This window comes from Sapajus apella, unplaced genomic scaffold (genome assembly GCF_009761245.1).
Source record: "Sapajus apella isolate SASKATOON/1434 unplaced genomic scaffold, GSC_monkey_1.0 scaffold126, whole genome shotgun sequence".
Taxonomy (NCBI): domain Eukaryota; kingdom Metazoa; phylum Chordata; class Mammalia; order Primates; family Cebidae; genus Sapajus; species Sapajus apella.
In genome coordinates, this window is record NW_022437066.1 from 354338 (window position 1) to 377334 (window position 22997).

The 22997-nt window shown below is 52.9% G+C and overlaps 1 protein-coding gene across 1 annotated transcript in view; it reads right to left on the minus strand.

Annotated features, from left to right (window-relative positions):
• EHMT1 (euchromatic histone lysine methyltransferase 1) overlaps positions 1-22997 on the minus strand; it is a 136508-nt gene that overhangs the window by 9702 nt on the left and 103809 nt on the right. The window contains exons 17-24 of the mRNA XM_032261864.1: positions 21784-21888; positions 11723-11877; positions 10164-10331; positions 9826-9970; positions 8870-8947; positions 7796-7911; positions 6193-6279; positions 5614-5692 (exon numbers count right to left, since the gene is read on the minus strand). Coding sequence (XP_032117755.1) covers positions 5614-5692; positions 6193-6279; positions 7796-7911; positions 8870-8947; positions 9826-9970; positions 10164-10331; positions 11723-11877; positions 21784-21888 — 933 coding nt within the window. The remainder of the gene's footprint in view (positions 1-5613; positions 5693-6192; positions 6280-7795; positions 7912-8869; positions 8948-9825; positions 9971-10163; positions 10332-11722; positions 11878-21783; positions 21889-22997) is intronic.

Genomic DNA, 22997 nt, shown 5'->3' on the forward strand with positions numbered 1-22997 from the left:
GGTCCTGAAAGGCCCCGCCCCTCCCATCCCACACCTGCACACCAGCACCACAGGAAACGGTCCTGAAAGGCCCTGCCCCTCTCATCCCACACCTGCACACCAGCACCACAGAAAATGGTTCTGAAAGGGGCCCCGCGTTATCTCCCAGACACTGGGCGGCCCCACCGGTGTAGAAGACAAGAACGAGAAGTGAAACTCTGGGGACTGGGGCGGCAGCCTGTGTGGTGATGACATGGGCACACGCCTGGAAAACAACGAACACACACACGTATCATTACACTTAATAGGTGACTCTAAGTGACAGGTTAAAGAGATAATTTTAAAAACCCAACGTATTTCTATATATGAAGCAACAACTGTGGGAAAAAATGCCTTCTTCAAATACAAGAGCGTCGAGGTTACTGAGACACTAAGGCCCCTGCTTCTGACTGTGATGGGACAGCTGGAGCTGCCCTCCCGCCCAAGCCTGATCACCCAGCCACATTCATGGGACACAAACCGGGGATGACTGTGCGGGACCTCTGGGCAGTTTCTCACACAGTTGAACATCACTCACACACGACCTCGCCAGGAAATGACAAAGGCCACATGCTGTGTGATTCCACTGACACGATGTTATGGAAAAAGCAGGACTGCAGAGACAGGAAGGAAGTCAGTGTGGCCGTGGCTCGGAATGGGTGCGGCAGGTGCCTTGGGGAGAGGGAGCAGCTCATACGGACGTAGCATAGTAAGGCAGCCCCAAGAGTCTCCCTCGTATCAACCCATCCCCTTGCTTCTGGCCCACAGGATGTGAGGAAGGCAGCGTGGCAAACCCTGATATTCTCCTGCCGGCCCTCAAGAAGACAGCTGCCTCACGGCTGCCAGCCAGCAAGGAAGCAGAGGCCTCGTCCTACAGCCAAGGAAGTGAATTCTGACGACCCAGGGAGCATTTACACAAGGCCTGAAGCTAACATCAGCCAGGGTGAGGGCAATGCTTCCCCCAGGGACAGGAAGAAAACAAGCATGCTATGCCCTGCCTTCCATAATACGCAGACAGGAAACAAAGCTGCACAGGTCAGAACTCCAGAAGAAAAACTGTCTTTACTCACATGTGACCTGACCACACGTGCAGACAAGCCTAACAGTCCAAAAAGTTACTAGAATTCACAAGCACATTTAGCAAGGTCAATGTACAAAAAAACAAGTATTTCCATATTATTTATTTCCAAAAAACAAATAGAAAATGGAATTTTAAAAATATGGTTTATAACATATGAAAAGTCTGAAGTTTTTAGGAATACATTTAACTGTGTGCTGAGATCCACACAGCAAGAGCGACAAGGCGCCAGGCGCGGGGGCTCACGCCTGTAGTCCCAGCACTTTGGGAGTCTGAGGCGGGCGGATCATGAGGTCAGGAGTTCGAGACCAGCCTGATCAACATGGTGAAACCCCGACTCTACTAAAAATACAAAAACTAGCTGGTCGTGGTGATATGTGCCTGTAATCCCAGCTACTCTGGAGGCCGAGGCAGGAGAATCGCTTGAAGCCAGGAGGCGGAGGTCGCAGTGAGACAACATCGCACCACTGCACTCCAGCCTGGGCCACAGAGCGAGACTCTGCCGAAAAAAAGAAAAAAGCAACAAGGCTCTGCTGAGAAACTAAAGATCCAACTCAAAGAGCGCTGGGCCACGTACAGACGCAGGATCAGGAGGCTCCATGTGCTAACGGCCAGCAGACTCAGTGCAGTCTCAGCAGAAATTCCAGCAGCCTCGGCCTGGGCTCTCAACTGTCTGGAAGTGCAAAGGACACAGAGGAGGGAAACAGTTTTGGAAAAGAACAGAGTGTGAGGACAAACACTACCTGGCTCCCAACATTTACTATAAATGAAGAGAATGTGGCTCTGGTTTCAGGATCAGCAAACAGATCAAAGGAACAAAGCATGGTCCAGATGCAGATGTGCACTGGCTGGTATGAGCAGAACCAGTGGTGCCGGATTAACTGTTCACATGCACACAGTGAACCTCAACTCTCACTTCAAACCCACATTGCTGAGAGACAGGCCAGGCTGGAGTGCACTGGCTCCATCAGGGCTCACTGCAGACTTCTGGGATCAGGTGAGTGATCCACCTGTCTCGGCCTCCCCAAGTGCTAGGATTACAGGAGCATGCCAGTGTGCCTGGCCTTAACTTGCATTTTTATGTAAGACTTTTTTAAAAAGGAGAAAATATCTTCACAATCCTGGGATCAACAGGGAATTCTTGGGATGTGGAAAGGCAACAGAATTTAAAAATTTCCACTTCCTGAAAGACACTGTTAAGAAAGTGAGGAGGCAAGGCACAGACTAAGAAAATATTCACGTCACACACATATTTATACGTGTATGAGATAGAGTCAGAAGACGGAAAGAGCTCCTACAACTCAAGACAAGCAGCCAGTTAAAAAACAGCCAAGTTTTAGGCGCGGCGCAGTGACTCAAGCCTGTGATCCCAGCACTTGGGGAGGCCGAGGCAGGTGGGTCACCTGCAGTCACGAGTTTGAGACCAGCTTGGCCAACATGGCGAAACCTCGTCTCTACCAAAAATATAAAAATCAGCCGGCGTGGTGGCAGGTGCCTGTAATCCCAGCTACTCCAGAGGCCGAGGCAGGGGAATCGCTAAGTCACGGTGTCTGGAGCTCTCACTCACCGCAGTGGGAACGGGAAGTGCTATGGCCGCTTTGGACAACTAGTGGTTTTTTTTTTTTTTTTTTTTTTTTTTTGGAGACGGAGTTTCGCTCTTGTTACCCAGGCTGGAGTGCAATGGCGCGATCTCGGCTCACCGCAACCTCCGCCTCCTGGGTTCAGGCAACTCTCCTGCCTCAGCCTCCTGAGTAGCTGGGATTACAGGCATGCGCCACCATGCCCAGCTAATTTTTTTTGTAGTTTTAGTAGGGACGGGGTTTCACCGTGTTGACCAGGATGGTCTCGATCGCTTGACCTCGTAATCCACCCGCCTCGGCCTCCCAAAGTGCTGGGATTACAGGCGTGAGCCACCGCGCCCGGCCCTGTTTTTAAAGTTAAAGGTGCCCGTCATATGAACCAGTAACCCCACCTCATTTACTCAAAAGAAATAAAAATTCATGTCCATTAAAAACAAGTCTCGGGGAGTCGCAGCAGGTTCACTCGTGACAGCAGAACTGGAAAGGACGGAGGCCCACCCACAGGTGAGCATCAACCAGCAGGGAGGCCGGGTGGGTCGGTGCTCACAACAGAAAGGAACAAGCCACAGACACGTGCGGCCCCCTGGGCAAATCACAAAACACGCAGAGCCAGACACGGGATTCCATGTATAGAAAATTCTAATGCAGGGGAAACTAAGCTACAAAGATGGGCAGGAGAGAAGGAGGGACTAAGGGCTCACAGGGGATTTTGGGGTGACGGAAATGATCCACATTTTGTTGTGGCATTGATTATGCTGGAATGTACATTTGTAAAAACGGAAACCATACACTTTAGTTTGTCTTACTGTTTTTAAATTGACTGCAATAAAGTTGATCCAAGAGAAAAATATCTCAAAACCTACGTGATCTAAAAAATCCAAGAAAAGATATACCAGACCACACCACAGAAAACCTAAAATATTACTGGGGCTAATTAAGAAAAATCTCAGAAATGAAGAGGTCTACCGTGTTCAAGAACCAGCACAGTACAGTGAGGGCCTTGTGTGTCCTGACCTGACTGACAGGTCCAGTGCAGTCCCAATCAAATCCCTCCAGGAGCTTCCGTAGAACTTGTCAAGATGACTTCAAAACTTATATGAAGACCAAAAAGAGCAAAACACAAATTCTATGGTGAGGCTGGGCACAGTGGCTACTCCTGTAATCCTAGCGCTTTGGGAGGCCAAGGCAGGAGGATTCCCTGAGGCTAAGAATTTGAGGGCAGCCTGGGCAACATAGTGACATTCCATCTCTACAAACGTAAAATAAAAAAATTAGCCGGGCATGGCAGTGCACACTTGTACTCCTACCTACTTGGGAGGTCAAGGCAGGATGATCACTTGAGCCCAGGAGTTCAAGGTCACTCTGCCACTGCACTCCAGCATGGGCAACAGAGCAAGACCTGGTCTCTTTCAAAAAAAAAAAAAAAAAAACCTCTAAGTTGAGAAGATGTAAACTACAATAACTAAAGTAATTAAGGCCGAGAACAGTCTGCAGACTGACAGGACGAGGACACTGAGCTATGACAACAGCCTCACTGCTGAGTGGGGAAGGACAATCTTCTCCACAAACGGTGCTGAGTCAGCCAGGTGACAAGACAGGGAAATAACCCTTGACTCTGATCTTACACCACACAGCAGGACAGCTGTCCACCTACACACGGACCCAACGCAAAAGCAAACCGGACTGTTTCTGGGAAATATTCACGTTTTCAAAAAATATCACTAGGACGTTACAAAATCCCACTATTTAGGAAAAGACTGGTAAATTGAACTAGAATAAAAACAAGAATTTCTGTTCACTACAAGACGTCATTAGGAAGTAAGAAAGCCACAGAGGTAAGACAGCTGTGCGCACACACGTGACAACAGAGCCTTGATGAGAATATGTTACCAGCCCACAGGAGGCAGTCTCTCCACGGCGAGGCTGGAATAGGCAGCGCTCAGAGAGGAGCCCCCACAACGCTGCACATGTGCACGCACACACACACAGAGGCCACTGGCCCTTGAGGGCTCAGCACCACTGCACAGGGAGAGATGCCTCAACACTGTGACCTTCCAGAGCCTGGTTTCTCTTCAATGGAACACAAATCATTGCACCCGCAGTTATTCCTTAGAAGGTGGCTGCAGGAACGGAGCCCAGGGTTGGGGGTGGCATGGCAGTCCACAGGGGCCACTGCCGTGAAGACGGCTGCCTAGTACCCAATTCTCCAGGAATGAGATTTATTCTGTGGCTTGGTGGCTGGTGTTTGAGATGAGAAAACCTTCATTTCCCCACCTGCTTGCAGTGACTGCAAGTTTCAGGAGGTTTTAAAACAGACAATGGATGAAATCCAGAGCAATGATGGAACTGGGCTACAGTGAAGGAGCATGAGGGCGGGACGGGTCAGTCACCCCTACCCCAGCCTCAGAAAACTCCCGACACCAGGCTCCTGGAGCGGACCCTGTTGTCTCCCACTCGTGGTTCTGGCACCTGGGTGGTGGAGACTGGGTGGGCTGGGGGAGATCTCTGCTCGATGGGAGGCTCACTCCTGCCCCATCAGTCACTGTCAAGTACCCAGCACCCTCCTCAGCCTCTCTGCCGCCTCAGGGGCTGCTGGGCCCCAACCCGAGACACGCAGTTGCAGTTTGGAGGATCGCACTGGTGGGTTTCAGGCCCTACTCTCACAAGAGAGGTCAGTCGGCTGCACAGGCTCAGGGACCTCCAGAGTCAGAGGTCCCTCCATGCAGGCTGCGCACAGCACTGAGGCCAGCTCCGAATGTGGAGCTCAGTAGACCTATAGCAAGCCCATTCCTGTCAGCTGTAAGAGCTCTCATCTGCATCAACGCTAAGACTGGCCTGCGCCTGGGGCCTGTGCCCGGACCCTACCAGGACAAATGCATTCAGGTTTCATAGCTCACGGCACGCTCTACATGGCCCCGGCCCAGCAAAACACACTACCTTATTGTCGAGGTCAAAGAGGTAAGAATCTTCCTCCCGAACATCGGCTTCTGAGTCGGAAATCAGCTCCCCGACGTACCTGCAGAGGGAGGTGCCGTTCAGGCGAGGCCCTGGGAGGCCCCGAGCACGGCCCACAGACAGGCGCAGCCGGTCTCCATGCCCACGGGGAAGGAGCGGGGCGCACACAGGAACCGCCGCGAGCCCCAGGAGGACTTGCGGGGACTGTGTGGCAGAACGGGGGTTTCCGTTGAGGTGCCCGAGGATGATGACGCTGAACACTCAGCATATGCGGTCCGGCACCTGAGAACCCAGAATGACCCTCCCCCAGAACTAACTGTGCGTGCTGGACAGCGTCTTCTTAAACGCAATCATGAGCTGGTCAAGGGCAGCAGCAGAGGACTCAGGGCAGCCGGAGCTCGGTTCTCCGGGCCAGGGTCTCCGCTCCCCGCCCACGCAGCAGTAGGCCAGGGATGTGCCTGCTCCCAGAGGGGCTTCTTGAAGTGCAGATACAGATGGGCCTCTGTCCCAGAAATGACACATGCCACAGCCAGTCTTGGGGTGACCCAGGGACTCACTCACTCGCAGACAAAGGTGCCTAGTGGGATGTCCTGCAGGGACCGCACACCCCAGCCCATGTCCCGCGTCCGGTAAAGCTGCAGCCTTGCCCTGGAAAACAGAGAGTAGTGGTGGACCAGGCTAGCCTCAGCCACTTGCCACAATGGTCAGCAAAAGCAGCGGGTGCCATGTCACTGAGCTAGAAAGAAAACTGGTTCTGTATCAGAAGCGTTAGATGCCGCAGGCACCTCACAGGCAGAGCACTCTCAGGAAGCCGAGAACCCAGGAATCAGCCTGGGGCACCCTAGCCTGTGACCTTGGCAAGTCACTGGTCCTGGCCGTGCCTTGGTGTCCCCATCTGTGACATGGGGACAGAGCTGGGCCTGAGCCACGAGGCATTGTGAGGGTTAGAGGTGCTAACACTGGAGAAGCCTCCAGCTGGACCAGGCTGTGGTGACACCTGTAGCCCAGCCTGCTCCCGACAGTCAGCCCACAGGCCCCTCAGGGCTGGGGGGAGGCGGCAGTGGGGCGTTCCTCAGGGCTGGGCGAGGGTGGCTACAGAGGCCTGGGGGGAGGTGGCAGTGGGGGGTTCCTCAGGGCTGGGAGAGGGTGGCTGCAGGGGCCTGGGGGGAGGCGGCAGTGGGGGGTTCCTCAGGGCTGGGAGAGGGTGGCTGCAGGGGCCTGGGGGGAGGTGGCAGTGGGGCGTTCCTCAGGGCTGGGAGAGGGTGGCTGCACGGGCCTGGGGGGAGGCGGCAGTGGGGGGTTCCTCTGGGCTGGGAGAGGGTGGCTGCACGGGCCTGGGGGGAGGGCAGCTGGGCGGCCCCAGCATGTGGGCCTCCAAGGAGCCCTCAGAACCACGTGCCTCATCTGCCTGTCTGGCATGCATACCGTGTGTAGGCCTGTCCGTGATGTGTCTCCTACCAAGTCCCATGTGTGTCCATCCTCAGCCCCAGGCCTTTCTAACATACCAAGGACAGAGACCACCCTCCAGCATGGACCAAGTTTACTGAAGTTAGAAAAAAGTCAATACTACAGAAATTAGTGTTCATCCAAATTGAAGTGTGGGACAGAGCTCTCCCTGATGACTCAGAGGGGCTCTGACTTTCCCAGTCTCACATCTGTGGCACATTCCAGAACCCGGGGAAAGCAGAGCGGCTGCTGGACAGCAGGGGACCGAGCCCGGCCGGCGAAGGGCGCTGGGCAAGCCTGACTCCACAAGCAGCCTGAGCAGCCCAGGAGAGCAAGTCCCTGCCGCCTGAGAAGCACCAGGACACCACCTCGCTGTTGGAGAATCCCGGAGAACAGAGAATATTTAGAGAACTACGGCAGCCCTCGGCTGCTGAAGAGTGTACGCATGAACTTGGTCACAAAGGTCACTCTTAGGCCAAGTCTATTCCTCTGCTTTGAGCTCAACTGACCCAACGATCTGCTGCTTCTCTCACGCCTCAGTCTGTGCTGGTGATTTATGGCACAAGTGACATTTCCGGAGGATAAAGGGCTCGGAGGTAAACTGTCAGCTCTGTTTGCAAACACACACGTGTGTGTCCAAACACATGAAGTTCTTGTATATCGTGGTGAGCTCCGTGCAAATACACGCATGAGCAGAGTGCAGGAAGCTGCGTCTCACCTGAGACCATTCTGCACCACGCGGTTCCGGCAGTTCCTCCAGCAGGAGCACGCGTGGTTGCATTCGAAGATCAAGGGAGGCTCCGCCATGTTGAACTCTGGCAGGAGCCGGCCGTCCTGTGGACAGATGAGCAGCAAGGGCCCAGCAGAGGTTACTCACCCTTCAACTGAACTGACGTCAACCCATCTCTACTAAGTGCCTAGTGTGGCTCAAACTGACACACACACGACAGTTTCTGGTCAAACTTCAACGCCCATGTAGGGAAAAACACTCCTCCCTTCACCCCTCAGCAGGATTCCACCCCAAAAGACACCACTCGGACACGAGCCTGGTGGCTTTCTGAGCCTGCCACCCCCATAGCCCTCACTGGCACTAATCCTTCTCCCACAGGGGCCCCTCATTCAGATGGGTAAACATTCCACCCTCCTGGCCACCCCTCCTCTAGCGTCCGCTTCTGGAGGGGACGCCTGCTGCCTCTCCCCACTGGCGTCTCTTCACCCAGGCCATGCTGGCCTCTGCTCCCACCATGACCTCTGAGATTGGGAGACCAGGAACCCTCTGCCCCTGCTTAGACGCCCTTCCCTACTACCCAGGGCCGCCCTCCACTCCCATCTCTTCAGCGGCCCCCATCCCAGGCTCCTCTGAGCACCAGCACCCACCAGAGACTTCCAAGCCTGTGTCTCCCCAACCTCTCCGCCCACACCGATGCTCCCTGCACCCAGCGCAGCCGTACCCTCCCGTTCACACCCCTCACGTTCAGCAAGCACAGGCAGAGCTCACCCGACACACACAACACGAGCAGCACCTCCTCCCGGGCAGGCCAGGCTGACCAGCTGCCCGCCGCCGCCACCATCCAGGCGGCCAAAAAGGGCCTCTGCGGCCATGTCCTCGGCTCACGACCTGACCTGGGTGCCGGCGCCTCCTGTGCCTCCCCTGCCGGCCACACCCAGCTCACCTCCGACGCCTCCCCAATGCTGCTGTGACAGTGCTGGAGTCACGGACACCTGCACTGTTTCTGCAGAGCCGGACCAGCAGCACTTACCGCCGGAGCCCAGCACACGAGGCCGCCCTCACCTTGTCATACCAGCAGCGCATGCTGAGCTGGCCGCACATGCAGTTGCTGGAAGAGCAGTCGTCGATGCACACGCAGTACTGAGGAGAGAGGCGCCAGAGTCGGCAGACGGGCAGCACCCGCCCTCCGCCTCCCTCCCGGTCACAACCATGTTTTACGATTCTCAAAGCTACCCCTGAATCTGCCAAGTGCTTCTCAGAGACACCGCGTGAGTGTGTGGCCTCTGAGGGAGAAGGCCCTCAGAGAGAACGCCCGAGGTGCTAAGAAACATGACACAGGCCCGCGGGTGGGGGCTCTGGCTGAGGGTCCCAACAGAGGGACGGGGCAGGCAGGGCAGCGACACAGCAGCGGGTGACACAGGGTGGGTGAAGGGCTGGGCGTCGGCTGCATCTGTGGCCAGATGCTCGACGGGAAAGGGGAGAACGCAGAGCCCCGCACACCCTGAGCAGAGGGCCCTGGGCAGTGCCCGGCCTGGGAAGAGGAGGGGAGCTGCCTACAAGCAGAGCCACAAAGAAAGTGCCCAAGAAGGCACAGGCAGTAAGGACACCAGGCTCCGTGTGCTCAGAGGCTGGGGAAGCTAGCATGTGCTGGGCCCACTCCTCCAGGGGACAGGGGGTGCAGGGGCGCAGGTGGTCCTGCAGCCTCGCAAGGGCTCCCCTCGCACTGGGCACAAGGCTGCATCAGGGCCCCTGAGTGTGAGGTCACAAAAACATCAGAGATGCTTGCCACGGCTTTGGGGTTGATGAGGACCCTTGGAAGAGCAATGTGCCCGACAGAACCTTCACCTGCCTTCCAGCTCTCTCATGGGAGGCAACTACAGAGAGAGTGAGGTCTTCCTGGGAAGCCTTCCAGGAGCCCTGCTGCTCTGAGTGGTGAGAAGAACCCAGGACCCCAGGCTCAGGAAGTCTCTGCTTGTCCCACGTCCTGGCCTGAGTAGCCCTGGGTCCGCGTCACTCACCTGCAGATGGGTGATGTTTCTGTCGATGTTCATGGGGGATGTCACACAGTTCTGAGAGACGTACTTATAGTTGCTGGGGCATGGCTCGCCATCCACGGCGTTGACGCAGGGGATGGGGATGCGCTCGTAACCTCGAGCAATGTCCCTGCCACAGAAGGGCCGGTGTCACCTGGAGGCTGACGCGCTCTGCCCTGGGCGTGGCGCCGTGTGCAGTGGGGCGGCTGGCAAACACCTGGCCCTGGTAATCTGGACTCCAGCCTGGGAAGAAGCTTTCACTGCAAGCTCCCAAAGCCCTGCTGACCGCTGATCTGCCACAGAGCCTCCCGGCCGGGGCTCACCTGCTCACGGTCCTCTCCACGGGGGCGGGCCTGTCGGGGGCCGAGTCCTGCAGAGCCTTGCTCATCTGCAGAGCGCTCCACACCTGGGAGTTGAGGCTCGCGCACTGCAGGGGCGTCTCCCCTTCCTTGTTTTTTAAGGTGACATCTGAATCCCGAGAAAGAAAGAGGCTAAAAGGGAAAATGCAAGCCCAGAAAACATTTAAAGCTGATTTTAAGATCACAAAGATGAGATTTATGAAATGACTGTCATCACTAAAAATAGAGGGAGCACACTGTTCATTTGGAAACAACTTTACCAAGTCTGCTGACCGACAATTCTAAAAAGATGGGCTTGACCTTACTCAGGAACATCACCGCTTACTTCCCACCCATGTTCACTGTCAAAGTCATCAGGCTGTTTTTTCAGCAGAAGAGTGTGTAAAAACCAGGGTGGCGTTTGATTTTTCTTGGATTTTTCATTCAAATTTACCCTCAAGGACAAGAAGGGAAGCACCGAGGGAGAAAGGCCACACGGGCCACGCACAGCGTCAGCAGTTCTCAGTTCCGTTCCTGCCCACTGCGTCGAGACCGCAGTCGCCGTGCGTGGGGCTGGGCTTTGCACAACCAAATGACCAACCTGGCTGAGCCATCATGAGGTCCAAATGTGAGAGGGCACAGCCCCACTTGCGGGGGCCAGTCACCGGAGGTCGGTGCGTGGAGCACCCACAGCTCCCTGTCCTTCCCAGCGGCCAAACAAAGACTCCATCCCAGGCCACTGACTACAACCCAAGTGTGGGTGATTTATGGGATCAAGGTCTCAAGGTTTTTGTGGTTTTATTTTTTTTGAGACAGAATCTCACTCTGTCGCCCAGGCTGGAGTGTACTGTGGCAATATCCACTCACTGCAATCTCCGCCTCCCGGGTTCAAGCGATTTTCCTGTCTCACTCAGCCTCTGGAATAGCTGGGATTATGGGCATGAGCCACCACACCTGGCTAATGTTTGTATTTTCAGTAGAGATGGGGTTTTACCATGTTGGCCAGGCTGGTCTCAAACTCCTGACCTCAAGTGATCCGCCCACCTTGGCCTCCCAAAGTGCTGGGATTACAGGTGTGAGCCACCGCCACCCAGCTGAAGGCCTCAAGTTTTAAAAGGGCCCTGAGCAGTAAGCGCCAGAGCCCTAAGCATCTCCAGCCCTGGCTGTGGGCAGTGCTGCTCCCAGAAGGCACCCTGAGCCTCTCAGGGCCTCTGAGCTGGCAGGTCCCTGCTGGGAGCAGGGCTGTTCCCATGCTACCCCTCACCCACGTCAGGAGCATCAGGTTTGAGACTCAAGGTCTGATCTAAGAACGTGGGAATTTTTCATGACAATCCTCCCTAACCCAGAAATAAACCATGGCTGATCTCAAATACGGACTGGGAAAGACACTTCTCTGAGCGTAGAACAGCAAGGGTGCACTTCCACACGAGGGAACAGAAGGCCCGTGTCCACTTGAGGTCTAGTGTGAACACATGACCGGCAAGGGATCTCTCTGGGCTCCCGGGTCACCGCCAGCCCCCAGCCAGGGGAAGCATCACACTCACACGACACAGTCGTAGCGGTTCTCCCGGGCAGCAATGTGCAGTGGTGAGTCTCCGTGGATGTTCACGGCGTGGAGGTCACACTTGGCAGCCAGCAGGATCTCAGCTATGTCCACACAGCCAGAGAATGCCGCCCAGTGCAGGCAAATGTTCTCCTCCTGAACAGAGACACAAGCCAGAGGTCAGTGCAGGCTTCCTGCTGGCTCACACGGGTGACAGCAGCTGCAGTCCCAAGCACCCGAGGAGAGGCTCCAGAGCCTGCGTGGCCGCCCCCAGCAAGGGCCTGATGGAAAGGGTGCCACAGGCCACCACGTAGGAACCCAGCGCCCATCTCAACTCTGGAAGGCACTTCCTTTTTTGTTTTGTCACTGTAAAAATAACATAATTGTGAAAGTAACACAATCACAGTAAAGAATATTGTAAAAATAGGGAAAAGGTCATCCAGAATTATACCAACCTAAACTCAACACATCAGCACTTGAAGGCACTTTTCTTTCGCCTATTTTTAAAAGTTATATTCATGTCCAAACAGGGGTATAGTCAGAGGAGAGGACAATGCTTTTGAAAGATTCGAAAACAGATGTGCAAATTTGATTAAATTAAAATTTTGGGCCGGGTACAGTGGCTCATGCCTGTAATCCGAGCGCTTTGGGAGGCTGAGGTGGGGAGATCATCTGAGGTCAGGAGATCAAGACCAGCCTGGCCGACATGGTGAAACCCCGTCTCTACTAAAAATACAAAAAATTAGCTGGGCATGGTGGCATGAGCCTATAGTCCCAGCTACTGGGGAGGCTGAGGCAGAATTGCTGGAACCTGGGAGGTGGAGGTTGCAGTGAGCCGAGATAGCACCACTGCACTCCAGCCTGGGAGACAGAGTGAGACTCCTTCTCAAAAAAAAAAAAAAAAAAGTCTGAAACAGAAAGGAAATGAGTAAAAAATGAATCACTGACTATTATGAAAGAAAAGAGAAAAATGGAAAGAGTAAAAATACAGGTAACTAGAGTGAGCCGAGATTGCGCCAGTGCACTCCAGCCTCGGCAACGGGAGCGAAACTCCGTCTCAATTTTTTAAAAAAATTACTTTTAAAAAGGTCTCTTTTAAATAAAACAAAATTTGGAGAAATATTTGTGCCACATGTAAAATATAGATAATTTATAATTACACAGTAAATTAGAACACTGTCATTCTGAAAAAAATGTTGTGTAAAGGATATGAAAAGAAAAAACTCACATACGAAAAAGATGAACAGTAAACAGAAACGAGAGAAAATGTTCACCTCCCCCACGCAGCCAAAAATATAAATCAGAACAATAAGTATCCCTAACTTTTATCACCCAGGGATAAAACAGCAGTAAGTGGAATGAGGAACACCCCCGCCATCTCCTGCCCCGATGCGTCTGTCCTTGACCCTCCAGAGTTACCAGGGGCTCCTCCAGGTTGGCACCCCCCGAGGAGCAGCTTCCGCCGGGCGGCATCAGACCCGCCTCTGTACGGATCACGGATGGCCACTAGGCTCCAGACCTTTCTTTTACCTAACACTTGTTAATTTCTGTTGGCATATTTCTGGAATACAATGCCAGCAAGTTTTTAGTGCTTTTCTTTTTCTGCATTATTTCTCAAGGACGTACCCTCAGACGCAGAATTGCTGGATTAAAGGTCATGAGCATTTCACACTCTTGAAGTGGGTTCAGCTCTGCTAGTGTCTGGGCCGGCTGGCTGCAGCCTCTTTCCCCTTGGGAATCGTTAGTGATCTTCACAGACGCCATAAACCAAGCCCTGCCTGACAATCTGCTTTGCTGTGGAGGCTGAGGAGGCTTGGGGCCCAAGGCAGACCCCTACATGGATGAGGTCTCCTCCCCACAGGCTCTGCTTCCTGGCGGATGGGGTTCCATTGGAGCTCTGCCCCTCCCACCGAGGGCGCAGGGCCTTGGCCACATCCCAGGGACTGGTTCTGCAGGTCTGTGGGGTCTCACCCCCAAGAGAGAAGGACAAAGCCTCTTCTGTGACACCCCAGTGCTCTCCACAGTCTCCCTCCCAACTCCACAGCAGGGGCACAATCAATGCTTCCAGCTCAATGGACGTGAAGATAAAAGCAGAACTGTTATCTTCATCCACAAACAGCTGCCAGCCCCAGGCACAGGCCTCATTGTTCCCCTGACTTCTAAGCAGAAACTAAAAGCAAACCCCCTTGTGTCGCCTCAGTGGACTTCCTCAAGAGCCTCCGCTGCCCTGGGGCTTTCTCTTCCATCCCTCTGGTCTTTGTTTCTGGATTCCTCCTCCATACATTTCAGAGCTCCCTGAACAAAACACTGCTTGCTTAGGAGCCTCTTTTCTTTTTCTTTTATCAGAATGATTTACGATTTTATAACCAGAATTACATTTTTTATTTTTCTTTAGAGACAGAGTCTCACTCTGTCACCCAGGCTGGAGTGCAGTGGCACAAACTGAGTTCACTGCAACCTCCGCCTCCGGGGTTCACACGATTCTCATGCCTCAGCCTCCCCAGTAGCTGGGATTGATTACAGGCACGTGCTACCAGGCCTAGCTAATTTTTTTGCATTTTTAGTAGAGATGGTGTTTCGCCATGTTGCCCAGGCTGGTCTCAAACTCCTGAACTCAAGTGATCTGCCACCACACCCCGCCACAGAATTAAATCTTTGAGAGCTTCCAGTTCACCTAAGATCCTTCCACCCTGGGACTGTTCAAAGGTCCGGCCTTTCTGAGGTCCACAGAGTTAGGAGAAGCCTGGCCTACACCTGGTGAACACCTGCACTCACGACATGACAGGGTGAGATGGACCAGAACAGACTTACCCTCCCACCTCCAAGAACCAGAGCATGAAACAAGAGTCAAAACCTGTGACCATGGCTGCCAAGACCAGGCAGGGAAGGACTGTGCCCCTGAGAGATGGAACCCGTGAGGGAGCCCACAGCAGCCCAGCCACTGCCTGGGGAGCTCCAGCCCTGGTGCGGGAGGGAGCCAGGCAGGGCCCCCGGATGCTCAGACAGGAAGCAGAGCTCCGAGAGAGGTTCTGGAGATCCACCTGGACATCCAGCAGGGCGCCAGCAGCCACAGCCAGTGAGGAGGCGCACTGAAAGCCAGGGCGTTTCCCCACAGCAGGCAGGCCACACTCTCCGGCCACAGGCTGTGGGCTGGAGGACAGTGGAGGGACCTGCCTCAGTGGCTCCAGACCCACCTAAGAAACCTGAAAAGCAAAATCCAACACGATCAGACTGATTTCAAGTGACTTAGCTGAGTTCCAGAATAAAGTTCAAGAGCATTCATAGGAAGAAGAGTGCTCAGCACCCTACAAGGTAAAACTCACCCATGTCTGACATCGGCTACAAGTTACCAGACATGCAAAGAAGCAGGAAACTTACCCACAATGGGGAGAAAAACCCAGTCAATCCAAAAACCCAGCTTTGACGCAGATGCTGGATCAGCAAACAAGGTAATTAAAGCTGCTGGCTGGCAGGGCACGGTGGCTCCCGCCTGTAATCCCAGCACTTTAGGAGGCTGAAGCAGGTGGATCACCTGAGGTCAGGAGTTCGAGACCAGCCTGGCCAACATGGTGAAACCTCATCTCTACTAAAAATACAAAACTTAGCCAGGTGTGGTGGCAGGACCCTGTAATCCCAGCTACTTGGGAGGCTGAGGCAGGAGAATAGCTTGAACCCGGGAGGTGGAGGTTGCAGGGAGCCGAGATTGTGCCACTGCACTCTAGCCTGGGTGACAGAGCGACACCCCTGCGTCAAAAAAAAAAAAAAAATGTAAGTAAATAAAGCCATTGGTATAACTGTATCCTACGGGTTCGAAAGTTAAGTACAAACATGTTAGGAAATGTTTAAAAGATGCCATCATAACTTTTAGAGTTGAAAGCTACAATGCCTGGAATATAAACACACTGGCTGAGTTGACGGCATCATTTGCAGAAGAAAGTGTTAGTGAATCAGAAGACATGTCAATAAAAACCTGCTAAACTGAAACAGAGTGAAAAAATAATGTTTAAAAATTGAAAAGAGCACCAGTGAGCTGTGGAGCCACTCGGAGCAGTCTCCTACATAAACAGCTGGAATACTGGAAAGGGCGATGGACAGAAAACATATTTGAAGGAATAATGACTGAGAATTTTCTAAATTGTCAAAACCCCTAAATCCACAGATCCAAGAAGCTCAATGAACCCTAAGTGCACACACACAAAGTAATACCAAGGCAATCGATAATCAAATGCTCTACAGACAAACTAAGGCTTAGAGGAAAATCAAATTGCTAAAACCAAGAGATAAAGAAAAAAATTCTAAAAGCAGCCATATAAAAAAGACACGTTATACACAGAGAAACAACTGCGTGGTGATGATGGATTTCTCACTGCAAACACTGTAGGTGAGGACCCAAGGAAGCCGCCATTTAAAGCACTGGGGAAATAATTATGCATCCAGAATTCTAAAAATATCTTTCAAAAATGAAGGCTAAATAAGGACGTTCCAGGTATTAAAGAGCTGCAAGAGGGCCAAGCACGGTGGCTCAAGCCTGTAATCCCAGCACTTTGGGAGGCCAAGCTGGGTGGATCATGAGGTCAGGGGTCCGAGGCCACCCTGGCCAACATGGTGAAACCCTGTCTCTACTCAAAATACAAAAATTAGCCAGGTACCGTAGCTGGCGCCTGTAATCTCAGCTACTTGGGAGGCTGAGGCAGGAATCGCTTGTAACTGGAAGGAAGTTGTAATGAGCTGAGACTGCCACTGCACCCCTGGCTGGGGAAATATCAAAACTCTGTCTCAAAAAAAAAACTGTAAGAGGTCATCACATGCAAATCTACAGCACAGGAAAGGTAAAGGAGTGAGGCTGGTGGAAGGAAGCATGAGCCCACCAAGGTGGAGAAGCCTGGGAGGACAGGGATGGGGATGGCAGGAGCAACTGCAGAGATGACTCGGCCAGGCGCGGTGGCTCATGTCCCAGCACGATGGGAGGCCAGATCGGGAGGATCACCTGAAGTCAGGAGTTCAAGACCAGTCTGGTCAACATGGTGAAATCCTGTCTCTACTAAAAACACAAAAAATTAGCTGGGCATGGTGGCACACGCCTGTAATCCCCAGCTACTTGGGAGGCCAAGGCAGGAGAATCACTTGAACCAGAAAGGAGGAGGTTGCAGCGAGCTGAGATCACATCACTGCACTCCAGCCTGGGCAACAGAGTGAGCCTCTGTCTCCAAAAGCAAAAAAAACAAAACCACTGACTGCCTAAACAGAAGAACCATATGGCTATTACAGTGTTCAGAACATACGTATGGGTAAAACGTGGGAGAATGGGTAAAACGTGGGAGAACAGCAGCATCAAGTTTGGGAGTGGAGAAATGAGTCCGCAGGACCCACTGTAAAGCTGTATCGATCAAGGGCAGTAGTTGCCTACAGGCAGATATGCAGATCAATGCATCAGAAGAGAGGGCCCTGGAGCTGACTCACACACGTGGACAACTGACTCACACACATACAGACAACTGGCTTTACACATGTGGACAACTGACTCTCACATGTGGACAACTGACTCTCACATGCAGATGACTGACACACACCCAACTCACACATGCGGATGACTGATGCACATGTGGATGATTGACACACAGACAACCGATTCACATGTGGGCAACTGACACGTGGATGACCAACTCACACATGCAGACGACTGACACACACGTGGATGACCAATTCACACGTGGATGACTGACACCCACATGGACAGACACATGGGCAACTGACTCAGACACATGCAGATGACTGACACATGGACAAATGACATGTGGATGACACAAAAATGATTGACTCACACATGAAGGCTGCCACATGCGGATGACTGACACACATGCACACAACTGACTCACACACATGTGGATGACCAACACATGCAGACAACTGACACGTGGGGGACTGACTCACACATGCAGGGAACTGACTCATACATGGATGACTGACTCACACATGTGGACAACTAACACACACACACCAACACACACATGAACGACTGACTCTCGTATGTGGATGATACACTCACACAAATGCAGATGACCAAATCACATGTGGACTGACACACACATGCAGATGACTGACTCACACGTGAATGACCGACTCACACATGTGGATGACTGACACACGTAGATGACCGACTCATATATGGACGACTGACTCACATGTGGATGACTGGCACGTAGACGATTGATACACATGCAGATGACTGACATGTGGAAGCCTGACACACCTGGATGACTGACACATGCGGACAATGGACTCACACAGATGATAGATCCACACAGGTGAACAACTGACACATGTGGACGACTGACACATGGATGACTGACACACACACATGAGGACTTGAAGCAAAGGTACAAAGTCAACTATACAGAGAAAGAATGGTTTTCTCGACAAATGGCACTGAACAAGACATCTACAAGCAAAAAGAAAAGAAAAGAAAGGAAAGGAAGGCCACGTGTGGTGGTTCACGCCTGTAATTCTAGCACTTTGGGAGGCCAAGGTGGGCAGATCATGAGGTCAGGAGTTGGAAACCATCCTGGTCAACATGGCGAAACTCCATCTCCACTAAAAATACAAAAATTAGCTGGGTGTAGTGGCACTCATTTGTAGTCCCAGCTACTCAGGAGGCTGAGGCAGGAGAATTGCTTGTACCTGGGAGGCAGAGGTTGCAGTGAGCCAAGGTCGCACCACTGCACTACAGCTTGGCTATAGAGTGAGACTCCGTCTAAAAACAAACAAACAAACAAAAAAACAAACAAAAACAGCAACAAAAAAATGAAAGAAAAGGAGGTTCAACCCATACCTCACACCATATACAAAAATTGACTATAATAAAACACAAACCATAAAACTCTTATAAGAAAATGTGGGATAATGTCTTTGGGTTCTCAGATTAGGGAATGATTTCTTAAACAGAATGCCAAAAGCAGGATCCAGTAAAAAAAAAAAAATAATAATAATAAAACTGATAAACCAAACTTTATAAAAGCTTTTAAAATTCTGTACTTCCAAAGACAGATCTGTAAAGCATACCTCTGATAAAGGACTTGTATCCATAACATACTCTTAAAACTCCAGAATTAAAAAAATACCCAATAATAAACAAGAAAAAGACTTGAACAGACCCTTCATTAAAGAAGATACATGAATGGTAAATAAGCCCATCCATACGGACAGGCTTAACACCAACAGTCATTAAAGAAATGAAAAGGAAAGGACTGAAAACTAAAATCACAACAAGACATCACTACACACCTAGTAAAATGGGTAAAATTTAAAGACTAACAATACTAAGTGTTGGGAAGGATGTGGAGGAACCAGGACTCTGAAATGGGTTGGCTCTGTGTCCCCACCCAAATCTCTTCTTGAATTGTAATCCCTACGTGTCAAGGAAGGAATCTGATTGGATTATGGCGGTGGGTCCAGCACGCTGTTCTCATCACCAGAGCTGGTTTTAACGGGTGGTTCAACCCCCTCAGCCTCTCTCCTGCCACCATGTAAGATGTGCCTTGCTTCTCCTTCACCTTCTGCCATGATTGTTAAGTTTCTTGAGGGCCCCCAGTCATGCTGAACTGTGAGTCAATTAAACCTCTAGTTTATAAATTACACAGTCTTAGGTCGAACCCTGATGGCAGTGTGAGAATGGATGAGCGCACTCTTGTACACTAGAGATGGTACAATCACTTGGAGAGCAGTTTGGCAGTTTTGTTTTGTTTTTTTTTTAAGACAGAGTCTCACTCTGTCATCCAGGTTGGGATGCAGTGGTGCAATCTCAGCTCACTGCAGCCTTGACCTCCTGGGCTCAGCCTCCCAAGTAGCTGGGACCACAGGTGTGTATCACCATGCCCAGCTACTGGTGGTCTCTGAAAATGTTAAACACATACCTATCATATGAACTAGGAATTTAATAAAGAGAAATGAAGCCATGAGTATTCACAGCATCTCTATCAGTAACAACCAAAAATCAGAAACACCTAAATGTCCACCGCCAGGTGACGGGTAAACAAACGAACACAAGCACACAATGGGCACTTCAGGTGACGAAAAGGGGGATCTCGGCTTAAAGACGCAAGGGAAAGACACACACGGCGAGAGCCTTTTTCTATAAAACCGAGACACACAGACCAGTCCATAGCCAACAATAGAAAGCCCAGCAGTGGGTGGCCGGGGTGGGCTGGGCACAGCCATGAAGTGTAGAGGAGCCTCTGGGCATGAGGAGGGACCAGGCTCACCTTCTGACAGCAGCGATGGCTTCTGGGTGAAAATTCACCCAAGCGTGTACTTTGAGTATATGCAGTTTGCCTATTATATAGCAATAAAGGGTTAAATTAATGAAGTGTTTTGTTGTATAAATCACAAACCTGAAATCGAATCGATTCCTCCATTCCGGGGGAACAGCCACCAGCATTGGAGAGCTAACGGCCCTGACACCTGGACAGGCTACAAGCTGCCCAGGCACAGAGGCCGACCAGCCACACCAGTGCCACCTTCCCCACCACTCAGTCTCCAGGGGTGGTGGGTAAGGCGGCCCCACCTGGGGGTGGCCTCTGCCTTGTCCTCTGCCTTTGCTTCCCTCCTCTCTTCCTCCTTCCGCCACGGCCTTCTGCCAACTCAGGGCCCCTCTCACCGTGGTGCCATCGTCCTAACCCCCAGCAGGAAAGAACTCCGGTGGAATGAGGTAGAAACTCCCCAGTATAGCCACAGAAGCCCCTGCAGCCAATGGAGGAGGCACCGCAGCCCAGGACCAGCTGCCCCGAAGAGGCCTGTGTGCCTGCAGGAAGGCAGTAGGCACGCACAGCCAGTGGTCTCGGTTTCTAGGTGGGAGGCAGGATCTGCTCACACGCAGGGAGGGGTTCCAAACGCAGACCTCCCCCCACCCCACCACCAATAATGAATGGCAAGTGGCTGTGCCCACGCCATTCTCAGGCTTAGAGAGGCAATGCCAACCCTCCCTCCTCAGATGCCAGGCTTCAGCACATTCCATACTTAACAGTGTGCTTTCTGTGTCAAACCTACTTCTTTATTACCAGTTTGAAGGGCTTATTTGCGGCTGGCCTTCGCATTTATGGCTTTTGGAGTGCTCTGTGAAGGCAGACGCAGCTCCACGGGCCGCAGCGAGGGAGGCGGCCATGGAGCCCTTGCCCTAGCTACCCCTGTAGCATCTTCAGTCACAGCCTAGAAAACAATGGAATCATCAGCTCTTCACTTTCCTTTCCTTTGCTTCAAAGAGAGAGCCAGAGGCCGGGCATGGTGGCTCACGCCTGTAATCCCAGCCTTTGAGAGACTGAGGCAGGTGGATCACCTGAGGTCAGGAGTTCAATACCAGCCTGACCAACATGGCAAAATCCCGTCTCTACTAAAACTATAAAAATTGTCGGGCATGGTGGCGGGCGCCTGTAATCCCAGCTACTTGAGAGGCTGAGGCAGGAGAATCCCTTGAACCCAGGAGGTAGAGGTTGCAGTGAGCTGAGATCAAGCCATTGCATTACAGCCTGGGCAACAAGAGTCAGACTCCATCTCAAAAACCAAAAAACAAAAATTAGCTGGGCGCAGTGGCACACACCTGCAATCCCCACTACCCGGGGGGCGGAAGCATGAGAATCACTTGAACCCGGGAGGCAGAGGTTGCAGTGAGTCAAGATCACACCTCTGTACTTAGCCTGGGTGACAGAGGGAGACTCCATCTTAAAAAAAAAACAAAACAACAATGGGAGAGCCAGAGGTGCTGTGGCACCCACACAAGATCAGCAGCCTCAGGCCCAGGCCAGGGCCCATGAAAAAGCAGGAGGGAGAGCAGGGCAGCGCTGTGCCCGTGGGACCCACAGATCCCGCAAGGGTAGCCTCTGCTGGGACCTCACGCCCTCCATCTGCATCTAGCACGTGACCGCCACGGCACACGCTGGGCGATGCTGCCGACAGGAAGAGGTCTACAGCGCCACCAGGCGCTAGGGTTCTGCTTTTGAAAAAAGAACCTTCCAGAGGAGGCGGCCCCACCGCTCCAGGATGCTGCTCCTGGGGAGGGTGTGAGGAACTCACGTTGTCCCGGATGTTGATGTCGGAGCCCTTGGACAGCAGCAGCTTCACGAGGTCCACATGCTTGTACTCTGTGGCCCAAATCATAGGTGTCCAGCCTCCATCATCCTGCCAGGGAAGAGAACAAAGCTATCAATGTCCCAGAGACTGGCAACAACCAGAGCGACGAGGACCCTGCACCTCCGGGTACCACGCAGTGAGTGCAGATGGACAGCGCAGCGTCTCACTCAGGACCTGCGATGCGGCTCCCAGAAGCCATAGTCCATCAGAGCACAGCCTCAGGGAGCTCCATGAGTGCAGGACAAAGGCAGAACCAGGACTGCACCAGGCCCGGCCACCCTACCGGGCACCTGCCGCACTGTCGGCCCTGTGCCCTCCCAGTCGGGTAGCACTCACTGCAGATGCACCAACACAGCTGCGTACACCGAGTCTAACGGCACACACGAGTCTAATGACACCTCGTAAGCCCAGGCCAGACCCGGAGAGCACCAGCAGCCTTGGCTGGAGGAAAGCCTGGGCCGTAGCAGGTTCTGCTGCTCCTTCAGGCTCCCATGGTGGCTCCACGCAGGAGAGCCAGGAACTCCATCAGAGCAGCAGCTGGGAACTGCAGGCAGGAGACAGACAGGCGGGTGGAGGGCCTGGACTGGCTGTGAGTGTGGGAGAGGACGACGTGGAGGGCCCGGGCTGGCCGTGTGTGTGCGTGTGTGTGGAAGGGGACGCCGTGGAGGGCCTGGACTGGCTGTGTGTGCGGAAGAGGACACCGTGGAGGGCCTGGACTGGCTCTGAGTGTGGAAGAGGACGCCGTGGAGGGCCTGGGCTGGCCGTGAGTGTGGAAGAGGATGCCATGGAGGGCCTGGGCTGGCCGAGTGTGTGGAAGAGGACGCCATGGAGGGCCTGGACTGGCTCTGAGTGTGGAAGAGGACACCGTGGAGGGCCCGGACTGGCTCTGAGTGTGGAAGAGGACACCGTGGAGGGCCCGGGCTGGCTCTGAGTGCGGAAGAGGACGACGTGGAGGGCCTGGACTGGCTCTGAGTGTGGAAGAGGATGACATGGAGGGCCTGGACTGTCTCTGAGTGTGGAAGAGGACGACGTGGAGGGCCTGGACTGGCTCTGAGTGCGGAAGAGGACACCGTGGAAGGCCTGGACTGGCTCTGAGTGTGGAAGAGGACACCGTGGAGGGCCTGGGCTGGCTGTGTGTGCGGAAGAGGACGCCGTGG